Here is a 14,576-nt window from a genome sequence, read left to right on the forward strand (position 1 = left end):
GTTCTTCGTTTACAAATTACATGGTGAACAAAAAAGTTAGTGACGAAAAACCGGTTTTGTACGAAATAAAACGGCGCGTTTAAATAAAAAGCAGACGCGGAGTCGAGAAGGTTTGTGGAGCAGGTTTGCCATTTTCTGCCAACTACAGCAGGACGCGGACTTCCTTAAAAACTACTTGTAAAAGTTTCGGCGCTGGTGGTTTGTAATAGTAAGATAAGTTTTGTGCTCATAATAAAAAAGAAACCGATTACCTTTGGAGAAGTTATTCTTGGGTAAATTAGTGACACCCATCAAGCTGCGTTCTATCAGCCGCCGGTGCTGCTGTTCTACGCCGTAGGAGCCGACGTTCCCATGAAAGGTCTGGTTGTTCCAAGCGATTCGCAACCGTCGTCAGCTTTGACAATACATTGCTGTGCGGAATGAGCAGCGCCGCAACTCCTAATTAGCAGACAACTTCGCCGCACAGGGCGCCGTCATTTGTGTTGTCATGCTCGCTGTGCGGCAGTGCATTGATAAGCCACCCAATTCGCAACTCTGGTTGTAAAACATTCCACTCAGGGCAGCGTCAGCGCACGCGAGGCATGCAGTTCAAGGAGAAACGTATTTTTGATCACTCCTTCAACACCCCGCCTAGGCAAATGCGTTCATGCAAATCCAAAACGAAAACGAAACTGCCTGCAATCTATAGTAAGTTCCACGAGCCATCAAGCGCCAATCCGAATCCACAACTACCCATCACGCCCGTTGAGGCGTACGATCGCAGCGCCAGTTTCCCCTCTAGTTATATTGTAAGAAACTCTATGGTACGTGACACCGAAGATCCTAGCCTGTTCAATTCAAAGTTCCCTCTCGGTGACATGCATGTTAGGCGGGAATGAAACTGACAAGCCCATGCGTTGCAAAAATAACAACACAAATTAGCCGCAAAATTATGAGATTATCAGCACAACCAACAATGAAATTCAGCTGTCCATCAGTTTTTCGCTGGCTAGTTGAGGTATGCTCCACATGTTCTCCTCGGTGACAGCAGTGTCCTGTTGTCTTGACATTCCCTTGGCTCCGTGAAGGAAAGACTTGCACACTTTGTGATGGGCTCATTTACGCTAGTACAAACTAAAACTAAACTGCATGAAAATGTGAGAGAAATGCCAGACCTAACTTTGTCAAAATAAACAGATTAGGTACTTTCTGTCTCTGAACAAATGCGAAGAAGCTACAAAAAGTGTCACATTCCAGTCAAACAAAAAGTGTTTATAGGAAAGAAGGGGGGAAAAACATCCACGAAACAGTACTTGGACAATGCCAACATTGGAATAACAGAGCTTGGGTTCAACACCACTGCATTTGAAGCTGAACTAATCTACCTCTGACATGGACATGAGTTGGAAAGACTTGTTGGGTTCTGACAATGCTTTGCCTAACTCTTGAGAGCATTGCCTATTTGCTAGTGCATGCAATTTTTAGAAATATATAGCTTTTACAAGAGCTCAGATTAACCTCTGGCCCTAAAGGCCTATTACTTGCAGACAAATGGCTTTCAGGTAGGTATACCAGAAACTGAATTTACGCTGGATGCTTTGTGTTTTACTTATCTGCTGCTTGCAGCTTTATTTATATATATATATATATATATATATATATATATATATATATATATATATATATATATATATATATATATATATATATATATATATCTTTGTTAATTTGTTCAACCTATTAAGTGGCAATACAATCTAGCTAACCCAGAAACCATTAGTGCACACATACATGTGCCACTTATAAAGAATTTTTGATCAGCCGAGGCAGTGACAAAGTAACCAAAAGTAAAGGCAACAAGAGGCGGCATTTCAGGAGAATGTAATAAACTGACGAGATGAAGTACGCACATAGCAGAAATGTGTCGGAGGCTGCTGCTGCTCTGCCTGCTCCCTATTGGCTTGCTTTCCTCACTTGCTGTTCTGCGGCAACTCCTCCAGCTTCAGAATGAAGTCCCACTCTTCTGCAACAATCCACAAGCAGAAAAGAAGACCGCACATGACTCCGGTTTTTGGTGGCACAACTTCTCCTGCATGAAGTTTTTATCAAATAGTGCCAGCGGCAAAGCAGGTGAAGATTATGACACATGAAGGTAACACACTTTGGGGCAAACTTTGCGAATTGACTTTAACATGACAAGAGGCAGGGGGAAAAAAAGTTGCTGCAGTAGACACTTGCTCCTGAAGCAGACAACTTTTTCTACATTTTAATGCAACAGCTCTTGCATCACAGTTAACATTACAGCTCCTTGAGCTGTCGACAAAATGAATATAACAGATGTCAATAAAGGAAGTTACAGTAGTCTGCTAAAAAAGAACCAAGTCCTTTGCAAGCACACCCCAATACTTTTTTTATAAATAATTAAACACACTACAAATGTCGCAAAAAGCTGCTATGCTGAAAGTGCATGCAGCTTGTTTATGCTACTAGTTTCTGGGATTTTATTATTTCAATAATTTTCTGGGCATGCACTCTGTGTGCATAATTTGCAAAATTCTTTCAAGTTGTCAGAGGGCCCCAGAACAGAATGGAGCTCGCTCCCATGCTGGCTGCCCGGGGCCAATCAGCAAGCACTCAAAACTGGAACACCCCAAGAATGAATACACTCACAATACCAGCCGTGGAGAGCTCACAGTTCGGTGACCTCAATTCTTGAACAGCAAATCAGAGAAAGGCTTCAGTAAAACATTTCTATGCCAACCATATCAGGTTTTTCGTGTTACTTTTTTTTAGCATTGCTTTTCTGGCATTGCTATTTTTTACAGCAGAGTTCTACTAATCTGGACCAAACAGTTGCAGAAACACAACAGCAGCAATGATAGCGGCCTTAACGAATTGCCTATTGCACTAGAGTTGGGCTGTACAGTTAGCACTGTACCTGTCTACTGCTTTTGTCACGCAAAAAAGGCTTTGCATCAAACATGCTTGCACAATACAGGTAAGTGGAAGATCTGTTGGCTGAAAATTTTCTATTGCCCCAGCCTAGTCTCAAAATGTGGCCAAAGCACAGAACACTTTACCTTTCCATAAGGGAAAGACTGGCCAACTCTGACAAAGTTGAGTTGAGTATGAAACACTACATGGTGCCCAAATAAGACTTAGCATGGTTTCGATCACTGAGGGCGTTATGACCATTTTGTACATATGGATGGCTACAAAAACTAATCTGTGCCCGAAACGTACGAATTAGCCTAACAACACTACGCTTCTTTGCAGCAGTGATGGCAAAACTTTGTCTGTAAGCTTCTGTAACATTAGAGGCCTCTTATGATGCATTTCACCTGGGTATACGCATGCAAATAGACTAAGTTTTTAATAATAATAACAAAAAAAGGAGAACAGGGCAAAAGGAACGATGCAAAAGACAAAGAAAAAAGGACAACCACAAGTGCTGGTAACATTTTGGGGCTTTTCACCAAGTTTGTTAGTCCACTTGTAGCCTGTCTAACTGTTTTGGCCTCTTTGCACGCTCTGTCTAAATGTCTCCCCACAGTAGGACGTCAATTTGACCTCCAAACCGAGCAGGCTTGGGGGAGTAGGGGAGTGGCTGCAGGGACTTTAGAGGGGGGAGGGCATCACGCCGGCAGTAATCGGAATTGCCTTCTGCTTGAATTTTTCCCACCTCTAACGGTAATGCACAATTCAAACGAGTGCCTAATTACATGCTTGAAAGATGCGCTAGCCAAGCAACTGCTGCTAACTCCAGGATGGCAGCTTGAGCAAGACACACACCCACAAAAATATTCTGGTTTTATGGGCTGCAGCTACATCTGGGCTGCCAAGCACACTGCCGCCCCGTGCCGACCAACACGGTACCCTTAATGCATGCCGCAATCTCATAAGCACTACCGCTTCTGCTTCCCGCTTCACTGGAAAAACAGCTGCCGTGGCCAAGGGAAGAGGCTCATGCGCACATAAAGAGAAAGATATGTCTCACACACCTTCAGTGACTGGCTGCACGGAAAGGCGCGACCTTGCGACCAAAGCCATGTTGGCTAGAGGACCCTTGGGGTCTTGTGATTTGTGTTTTTCATGCAGCTCCTTGAGTTCGGCCAGGGTGATCTGACGGTCAAGCTTGCGGACAAACTTGACGTCAACCATGAACCACCTCGGGTTATCTGCACTACTGGTCCTGGGGTAGAAATGAGGCACAGGACAGAACAATTGACACGCGCCTGTCCGCAGTGCAAAATGGCTTGTGTTTAGGTTAGTGAAATCCAAGCACAACATTCGCTCTCTTGGCATAACAAATGCAACCTTGACCACGAAACTGGATGAGAAAGTTAAAACAAAATAGGGGGTGGAGAATAAAACTCGCAATTGATATATTAATCAGTACAAAAATATGTGCTTACTCTCGTTTATTGACTTCTGCTCAACAGCGCACCAGCTTTTTAACCTTCAATGTCAATTTCAGCAGTCGTTTCAAAAACACCTGCACAATCCCCAAGTCAGTTTGTCTGGATTCTGCCTATCTGCTGCAGAGCGAACGACAAACACCAAGGCTCTGTGGCCAATACAGTAATGCCACCAGTTCCCACCGCTGAGTCGAAAGTAATATGTTTTCTTTGTGAACTTATGCAGAAGAACCTTGGTTTATCCCTCTGTTCATCTACCCCTAAGCTGTCATAAAATAGAAAATATACGGCTAGAAAAAAATATCAGTGCACCCATGGCACAACAACGGGAGAAAAACTGCACACCTTGATCTAGGCATACAAACATATGTGCTAGAGATGCCATCACGTTATGACGTAGCTTGCAGTGAATAAAACGAGAATGCAGGATTTCTTCTTCAAAATTTGCCTCCTTTGGTGACATAAGGCAATAAAAAAGAAGCATCAATGAATTTCTCTTGATTTCTTAATAAAAGTTACGCATCACACGAACAAACAAAAGAATATGGGGAACGTAGTCAGCACCAGAAAAAAAAAAAAAAAATAAACGAAAAAACAAATGAGCCGCTGCTTTACCTGTCATAGTGATTGTTGTTCTTGTCGAACTGTGTGTGGTCAGGGTAAGACTCCTTGACAACCTGTGGACGAAATGAAGTGTTCTCAGTTGAGCATGCTGCATCATGCATCGGCAAAGAACAGCAGCCCTTTCCAGCATACATGCACTGCACCGCATGTTATCTTGCACGCTCTTACCTCAACTATTCCGACTATTCCAGGAACTTTGCAGTTACTGTGGTAGAAAAAACACTGGTGGCCAATCTTCATCTGATCGCGCATAATGTTTCGAGCCTGGAAAGAAAGCAAGGCACTGAAATTAGTGCTGTGTCATAGGCACTCTGCCTCTGGAACCGCAGCCACTGTAGCACTCTAACCAAACGCTCTAATGACACATGTACATTAGTTTATCGCTGAAATTAAAAAGCGATGAACACCTGTGAGAGAGAATGTCATCGTCATCAGCCGCAGCAGCCTATTTAAGTCTTCTGCAGGATGAAGGCCTCTCCCATTGACCTCCAGCCGCTCCTGTCCTGTGCTGCCCGAGTCCATTCCCTGCCTCCAAATTTCCATATTTCATCCCTGCGTCAAGTTATTGGCCTTCCCCTTCTTATAGACCCATCTCTCCGTATTCACTCTGTCACCCTAATCGTCCACCGGTTGTCAGTTTGTCTCACTACATGGCCAGCCCAAGTCCATTTATTTTTCTTTATTTAAACTATGATATCTCCTACTAGAGTTTGTTCCCTGATCCAGGGAGCTTGCCTCCTGTCCGTAAGCACTACTGCCATCATTCTTCATTCTACGGCGCATTGAACAGACCTAAGTTTGCTTTCTAGTTGTTTAGTAAGGTGCCCAATTTCCGCTCCCTATGTCAACACAGGCAGCACGCATTGGTTGCATATTCTTCTTTTCAGTGATAAAGGTAGCTACTTTTCATTATTTCAAAGTGCTCGCCGAGTGATCCCCAACCCATACCTACTCTGTGCTGGATTTCTCTCTCGAGGTTGGGGTAAACACTAACCATCATTCCGAGGTAGTGATATTCTGTTACTTCTTCTGCGTTTCGTTCCCCAGCTGAAGAGGACGTTTTTGGCATGCTTATTCTTCATTACTTTAGATTTATTCATACTTATTTTCAGCCCCACGGCCGCGCTTTCCAATTGTAGTTCCTCAAGCGTTGTTTGTATGTGCTCTGTAGTCACACTCAGCAAGACTATGCCGTCCACAAACCTCAAATGGCTCAAGTATTACCAATTTATCCTTAATCCTGTGTTTTCTCAGTCAAGCTTCCTGAATAGCCCCTCCAGACATGCTGTGAATAGTTTTCGTGAGATGGTATCACCGTGTCATAAACCCTTTGTGGGGACCCTTATTTCCCTACGCCTCCCCTGCACATGTTTTCGCAACCTCGGAGCCACCATTTTGGGCAGCCGGCGCGTCACGTGAGTCGTGACCTTTTCGTGACCCCATACGGCGCACCGAACTGGCTCGCCGCGAACGTGTGCACGAGGGCGCGAGGGAAGGAGGACCAGTTTGTCACCTTCCTTCGCACCACCCTCTCCCCGACCAGGGGAAGAGCTCCTTTCCCCCCCGAGCCGACCTGTGGGACGAACGAGTTGACTGGGCGATTTGGTCGGAATCGGTTGGCTCGGCAGTGCCTACTCCGAATGCCCCGCTGGCGGTGAACCCATTTGGCTCCACGGGCTTTGCTGAGAGATTCTGCCCTGATCGGTCACACGGGATGCCTCCCCTGCTCCTGCGGCCGTGATGACGGATATCGAGGTCCGAGTCCCGCGGCTTGAGTGAGCGAACGAAGCCACTCTCTCCCTGCAAGCGATAGTCGTGTTGTCTGGTATACGCCCTGTATCTGCCAGGCAATAAAGCCTTACCTTAGATTGCCGGAGCCTGTCTACCGCATGTGAGCACCCAAACCCGTGCGTCAGTCTTCGGATTCCACAGGGGCTAGTGTACGGCACGTAGCACTTTCTCTAGCGAAGCTAGCCGGGGTCCTCTGCTGTCCCGTACGTTAGCCCACACCTTTTGGATTGAGAATCTGTCGTTCGTTCGTGATGGATGATCCTGCCCGTACATTCCTTATATATGTCATCTAGAAATGTTATGCAAGTCTCCTCTATTCCCCGGTATTTTAATGCGTCCAGCACTGCTGCAGTGTGTACTGAATCAAACGCTTGGATCTGATCCATATTATTCTTTCCTGAACCCAGCCTGCTCTCTGGGCTCTTGGGAATGTCAGCTGTGACCTGCACTGTTAGGTATAGCCTTGGTAAACAGCTTGTATACAACCGAGAGTAGGCAGATGGGTCTGTAATCCTTTACGTCTTCAGTATCTCCCTCCTTGTGAACCAGAATCATGCTGGCGTTTTTTCCAGGCTATAAGCTCCTTTGGAGTCCTTAAGCATTCTAAAAATAGTGCAGCAAACTTTTTCAGTACAAAATCTCCACCTTCCTTCAAAAGATCCACGGCTATGTTATCGTCACCTGCACCTTTCCTCTTTTCATGTCCTTGAGAGCCTTTTTTACTTCATCTTCAGTTACTAGTGGGACATCGCAAGCTAAGCTTGTATGCTCAGTAGTGTCTCCTGGTATAACGTCACTGGTGTATAGCCTGGTGTACTATCGTTCTACTACTTTCATTATCTCATCCAAGCAGTGCGTAATGTTACCCAGCTCACCTCTGAGTGCGTACTGTGATCGTGTTAAAGTGGGCAGTAGCTGATAATAGGTGGCATTGCCATATTACATGAGCCCAAAATCAATAACACACATAACCAAAGTGCCACGTTACCACTAAACAGTTCTGGTGCTACATGGCTCTGTAGAAGGTAAATAAAGTAAAAAAATGTTTGCTGACGCTGTAAATATGAGCCTCACTAAATTTGAAGCCTTTTTTCCAAGCAGCTAAGAACCCAGAAATGGTTTTCATGATTCAATTTTTCAGAATTACTGGACATTCTGAGAACTTTGCAATGTCCCTCTCACCCGGAACTTCCCCTAACTACCCTTGCCTGGTCAGAAAAATAGTGGCCAATTTGCATCGAATTATTTCTTGACGCCCATAGTCAGCACCCATTATTTGTATTCCAATGATGAATTGAGTTCAGTTAGGACAAACCTGGTAGTTTCTCACTCCATCCCAGCATGACGTGCTTTCAGGACACTGGATCAAGTCATCAATGCTGAACTGCGTAAGAAAACCAGCAACAAACATAACAGTGTTAAACATGCAAAACAAAGAACCCATAACAAATTTTTAACAAAAGGCGGACTACTTTTGTGACTAAAACTTGTATTTTGTCTCACACAAAACAAGAACCTTCACAAGTACTCACTGGGCATAACACCGCTATCTAGTTGCAAGAAACTCGAGGATAATATAGGCTGAGCTGCCAGAGCTCAAGCACACGAGCTTCAAAGTGAAATGGAACTAGCAACAGTACATTAAAACAAGTGGGGGAAAAGGTGAAGGAATATGCAGAACAAGTACAGAAACAATGCAAGAAAGGAGTACTGACACAAAATTTCAAAGCTGGGATAACTACTTAAAAGGCTTCCTTTATTCATGGAGATACCTCCCAGCATGTTTCAACAGTAGCCATTCAGTATAATGCATTTTAAATACATTTTAATCCTTCCACGCATGAGGAAGCTCTGAAGGGATGCCCTTTTGACAACGGCTTCAGCACAACGCCATCTGCTCCTGGCCCCAGACTGCTGATGCCAGGGTTCCCATGACGTGGCCAACTAGCTGGCTGTGGTTGGCGTGCGCTGCTCCGCCCTGTGCATCACGTCCCGGTTTTGGGACTGACGTCATGCTGCCCAAGTGCGTGGAGGTGTTGGAGACAAGAATGGCGACATCGTGAGTGCTGTCCTGTCATGGTGGCCGCCTTGGTGTTCTTTTTGTCAAAACCAAAACTGACACGAATAAACGAGGCTGTAAATAATTATTCGGCCTTCTCGACTATCATTCCCGGACCGTCCACGGACTGCCGGAACTCGATCCCGCACTCGATTTTCTCACAAATTTCTACGGAGACCCCAGTCTGAGGGCAATCCTCAGTCTGCCCATGGACTATCCAGGACTGGTTAATCGAGGATGCGCATTTACGCGGCAATCGGCTATCAAATGTGCCAGTCTATGCCTGGTGCGCTGGGAGCCACCCATAGCAGCGAAAAAAACGTAACACGGCAATTTCGCGTCAGTACTCCTTTAAGAATGCCCAAACATCCGGTCCCTCTCCCTTGTAAATTTGAGGCTCGGCCCGATGAGTATGCCTTGCTTCAGCTTCAGAGGTTCGCAACGTAGCATTTCTTGCACATCCCTCATATACCGTGCCAATCGTCCTTAGCACTCTAACCATCTCAGAATTCACGTTTGCTCACTTTAGCAGCAGCACTGGCTACCCAGCCACTCCTTTTGTCGCTTACATACAGGGTGTTGCGACGATAACTGGAACACTTTAAAATTTTTTCCTGAGCGATCCGCCGCTGTGTTCGCGCTCAAACTTCACACAAAGGTCGCATTTTGTGGTCTATTTTGTTTGACACCGGGAACAACAACGGTACTTACCTGTTTATTCTGAAAATAAATAAAAACGATTTTCGCCTATGGGAAAATGGCCGCTGATTTGGACGTGCGAGCCAGCGCAAGTTGATGTTGGAACGACGGAACCACCTGCAGAGTGAAACGCATGTTTGGGATTCACGTACGGAGCCAAATGGTGCAGCAGACGATCAGAAAATGCACCTAGAAATGAGCTAACAGACGATCAGAAAACCCGGTTTTCGGGCTCGCACGTCCAAATCGCCGCCATTTTCCCATAGGCGAGAGAGAGAGAGAAATAACTTTATTGGGAGAGGCTGGTGATCCTAGGCGTCGGCCAAGAGCCCTTGGGCTCTAGCAGCGTCTTCGGCCAGCTGGACGGCCCAGACTTGATCCGCTGGGTCGTGGCTGAGCAACACGGTCTCCCATTGCTCCGCCCGAGTGATTCTGCGCGCGGGTATAGCCGCCTGCGGGCAGGCCCATATCATATGTGCTAGATCTGCCCTTTCTTTACATTTATGGCATTTATCCGAATGTTGCCCTGGATAGCAGTAGCTATACATAACCGGGTTTGGATATGAGTTTGTTTGCAGTAGCCGCCATACGACGGATTGCCTCTTGTCGAGTGACGGGTGAGCGGGGGGGAAACGGGCCCGTTCCAGACGATAGTGATTTTTTATGTCCCTGTAGGACACGAGCCGATCCCTGCCCGACCATCGGAGCGAATGGGCGAATGGGGTGTTAGGGTCGATGTCAGCTCGGTCGGTTAATCCTCGAGCAGCATCGTGCGCGCACTCGTTCCCGGCCAGGCCGGAGTGGGCAGGTGCCCATATCAGGTAGATTTTGCCGGTCCGCGCATCGCGACGGAAGCCAGATGTGAGAATTGCAGACGCTTCTGGGGAGATCCGCCCTCTCGAAAAATTTATAATGGCAGATTTAGAATCACTGATGACATATTTGATATTTGCGGAGGCCGTCATTGCCAGTGCTATGGCCGCCTCTTCTCCCACTTCCGGTTCCTTCGTGCGAATCGAGCCGGAAGCTATGGAATTTCCCTGCCGATCGACTACCACTAATGCCATGGCGTCGCGGCCTTCGTAATCGGCTGCGTCCACGTAAGCCACGTTCTCTGATTTTTCGTACTGTTTGTGGAGGGCTTTGGCCCGCGCGTGTCTTCGTTCCAGATTGTGCACGGGATCCATGTTTTTTGGAATGGGTGGTATGGATATGCCTTCTCTTATGGCTGGTTGAAGTGGGACCTTGGTTGGGGCAGTACTCGGGTAAGTGATGCCAGTAGAGTCGAGGATGTGCCGTCCAGTCGCGCTGTACGTAAGTCGTTCTCGTTGCGCTAAGCGTTGAGCTTCGATGAGTTCGCTTAGCGTATTGTGTAGCCCAAGTGCCTCGAAGCGTTCGGTCGATGCGGTAAGCGGTATTCCGATAGCTTGCTTGTAAGCTCGCCTAATGAGAGCGTCGATTTTGTGTTCTTCGTCCTTTTTAAGGTCTAAGAACGGAGTGACATACGTTATCCTGCTTACAACAAAAGTTTCAACTAATCGTACTAGATTGAGTTCCTTCATGCCGTGATGGCGGTTTGCAATGCGGGAGATGAGTCGGGTGATTTGAGAGACCTTCTTTTTGAGAGAGAGGATGGTTTCGGAATTGTGTCCGTTCGCCTGTATGCGAAGGCCAAGAACCCGTATGCTTGTGACTATGGGGATGCGTTGGGTTCCACCACCAGCGAAGAGATGGACTTCCGGAGGGGTCTTATCTGTGCGCCGCCCTCGACTGGTTGGTCGATATAGTAAAAGCTCCGATTTTTGCGGAGAGCAGCTGAGACCGCGAGGGCCGACGTAATCTTCGACTGCTTCGATTGACTGTTGTAGCGTGTCCTGAATGTGGCCGTCGCTGCCTCCGGAGACCCAGAGCGTAACATCGTCTGCGTAAAGGCTATGTTGAAGGCTGTAAATTCGGTTTAAAATTTCAGGAAGACCAATCATGGCGACGTTGAAGAGAAAAGGGGACAGGACAGAGCCTTGGGGCGTCCCCCTGTTCCCTAGCTTTATCGCATCGGATTCCATTCTCCCTACAGCGAGGGTAGCTGTGCGGTCTGAAAGAAAGTTGCTGATGTACTCGTAGACTCTTGTCCCGACACCGAGTTTGCTCAGGTTCGTGAGGATAGCCGAGTGTTTGACGTTGTCAAAGGCCTTTGTGAGGTCAAGACCCAAAATTGCTCTAGTGTCAAGTGGTGAGCAGCGCGCCCCGTCTATGACGTCGTATTTTAGGCGAAGCATCACGTCTTGCGCAGAGAGTTTTGGTCGAAAGCCGATCATCGTGTGCGGAAAAAGACCGTTGTCCTCCATGTAGCTGTTGAGCCTGTTGAGTATGACGTGCTCCATTAATTTCCCTACACAAGATGTGAGCGAAATCGGTCTGAGGTTTTCGAGCTGAAGTTTCCCATAGGCGAAAATCGTTTTTATTTATTTTCAGAATAAACAGGTAAGTACCGTTGTTGTTCCTGGTGTCAAACAAAATAGACCACAAAATGCGATCTTTGTGTGTAGTTTGAGCGTGAACAGAGCGGCGGATCGCTCAGGAAAAAGTTTTAAAGTGTTCCAGTTATCGTCGCAACACACTGTACATCTGCATTTTTTCGCCGTCATTCCCGTTCCTTGCACTTTTACCAACCAAACTGGCCACAGACTCAATTCTACAACGCTTAGAAGCAGTGGTGGGAGCAGCAAGGCCTGTTGAGACAAGCAGCTGACAAGCCGCACTTCGACTTGTCTCCATAACAACGTCGCAAAGGCAGCTACCCTCATGTGCTCTCTCGTCTTCTACTCTTCTGTATATCGCTCCGTTGGTAGATCAACAAGAAAACTTTGCCGACATGCCCAACCTGTTGCTCACGCAATACAAAGCACAACCCCTTTGTGCTCTGTATACAAGACACGGCCTACTGTTTGAAGTTACTTGTGAGAAGAGGAAGTGCAATTCTACTTCTCGTTTTTCTGGATAATGTGCCCCTGTCTCCCTCACTTAGCATCAGTACTACATTGAGGATGAGTGTGAGTGACAGAGTGCATGTTTGTAAACACACATCCTATGATATTCCGTTTTACTATCAGTTTCGATGGAAGTAGACTTAACCACAAATTTCTTCATGTTCTTTTACTATATATTCTTCCCTGCTTTCCCTCTTTGCTATCAAGCTAGTTTGATTGTAGGGTTTAATGCACTGATGCAACGCAGGCGATGAGGCACGCCATAGTGGAGGGCTCCAGATTAGCTAGTAAAGTAAAAATAGGTTCCAAACAACAAATAAAATTCCAGTTGCAAGTCAGCAAAGGGTCCGCGAGCTCCTGATATCGTCTTCTGAGCTGCCCTCCTTAAAACTAGCAGGCATCGTATAGCTAGGTGGCAGCGAGCCACGATTTCACGCTGTGAACAGCATGCACTTTGCTGCACGCATGCGGGGAATCATGTACCGAGCAGCACACGCTACTTTAATCACAACAGTTCTAAATGCAATGGCTTATGTGTGCATAATTCCGTGTCAGCACCAAGGAACTTATCAGGCACTGCTCGGCTCCAGCACGTCCTATCACGTTGCGGATGAATGCACGCCCAGTCACGGTCACTTGAGAAAAGATCAAACAAAATCTACCTTCATGTCGACGCCATTCTCTATGCGACTCTCGGGCTCCGATTTCAGCAGCCAGTGCACAATGCAGTCTTTGGCTTGTGATGCAGACGGCGCTTGGTTTGGACCTGCACCTGAGAGTTACAAATATTAAGAAAATAACGTTCACACCAGATACTTCGTTTTCATTGCGTGTTAGGTGCACACATTTTGTGATCGTAAAGACAACCCTGACGTTTTTCAGAATTCGTTCATAAAAGACTTTATCTGGCTCGAGAGTAAAGAGCATTGATGAGTATTCTTACGATGACGACAACTCGTTACTATAGCACGGGCACACGGCGGGCATTGTTGACAGTGCGAAGAGCAAGCAAAAATAATCCAACTTAATAAGTTTGGTGCTGTATCCCAAAAAAAAAAAAATAGTACCCCTCGCTTCTTAGTACCTTTTGATTGGCTATTTGTTTGCTTATGCTTACACAGACGAATACTTCAGCAAAAAAGGCTTCTTTCTGTCAGTCTCACTCACGACTGGATCTCACTAAACAAGTAATTTGTCACCTTTCTCAGTGGTGTGCTGGCTCCTGCGTCTTTTCTTCGGAGGCATGCCTAATTAGGCTGACGAATAATGATGTCACAGTTTACGAAATTGCCCGAAGTGGTAAAAATGCGAAAAGGTATTTAACCCTGTTACGAACAAAATATATGCGCAACCGGTGCACGCATGAATGCCGCGCCACTACGAAAACAGAAATAACAGAAGTATGGAAGTAACGGAAGTGTGTGGTCCAGTGATGCCAGCTGCCTATTTGCATCTCTCGCTGTTTGTGGGAGATGAATCTGAACAGAGTGACTATAACGCAAAATTATTTCACAAAAGTTTGAAATACAAAGAGTTAAAAATATTACAACACACCAATTTTTATGTATAAACTAAATAAACGTTAGGGCTGTCATTCTAGTAACGTTGAGTTTGTATGTGCGGCGGCGCCACTATGGCGGCCGTTTGCGTTTTGTTAGAGTGTACTAGAATTCTAGTACACCATAGTTTTGTGGTTGGTGGCAGCAGACGACACAGCTGACACGATTCCTGTACTGATCGTTTTGATTCAGAACGTAGGTATTAGTTGCGCCCTCAAATCTTGCGCCCTTCGGCCTGGCACAAAGTGCTACTGAGCGAAGTAAACTTTATGGTTGTTGGCAACCAAAGTGCCTCCATCAACGCTCTCTTGCCGAAATGGAAAACGATGGTGTGTCTGGTGCCAATGGGACTTTGGGAGATACCCACCTTGATGGGAGGAGTTAAAAATTGTACGCACATATTACAATTTATGTGTGACGCCTTTCTCAATAATTTTCCCTCCATAGCCTTTCAGCCTGT

At 46.2% G+C, this 14,576-nt stretch overlaps 1 protein-coding gene across 3 annotated transcripts in view; it reads right to left on the reverse strand.

Annotated features, from left to right (window-relative positions):
* Positions 1 to 1,844: 1,844 nt before the first annotated feature.
* Positions 1,845 to 14,576, reverse strand: part of LOC144173932 (thymocyte nuclear protein 1-like) — a 34,999-nt gene continuing 22,267 nt past the window's right edge. Inside the window, exons 1-7 of one of the 3 annotated variants that reach the window (XM_077702279.1) lie at positions 13,757 to 13,959; positions 13,220 to 13,323; positions 8,128 to 8,196; positions 5,190 to 5,285; positions 5,013 to 5,074; positions 3,981 to 4,171; positions 1,845 to 2,002 (exon numbers count right to left, since the gene is read on the reverse strand). In XM_077702279.1, the coding sequence (XP_077558405.1) occupies positions 1,950 to 2,002; positions 3,981 to 4,171; positions 5,013 to 5,074; positions 5,190 to 5,285; positions 8,128 to 8,196; positions 13,220 to 13,323; positions 13,757 to 13,802 (621 nt within the window). In that variant the 5' untranslated portion in view covers positions 13,803 to 13,959 and the 3' untranslated portion in view covers positions 1,845 to 1,949. Of the gene's footprint in view, positions 2,003 to 3,980; positions 4,172 to 5,012; positions 5,075 to 5,189; positions 5,286 to 8,127; positions 8,197 to 13,219; positions 13,330 to 13,756; positions 13,960 to 14,576 lie in introns of those variants that run through there. The other 2 variants (XM_077702278.1, XM_077702280.1) reach the window with 2 other exon arrangements.

Source organism: Haemaphysalis longicornis, unplaced genomic scaffold (assembly GCF_048455015.1).
Source record: "Haemaphysalis longicornis isolate Haplotype H1 unplaced genomic scaffold, Haemaphysalis longicornis Haplotype H1 scaffold_3, whole genome shotgun sequence".
Classification (NCBI taxonomy): Eukaryota; Metazoa; Arthropoda; class Arachnida; order Ixodida; family Ixodidae; genus Haemaphysalis; species Haemaphysalis longicornis.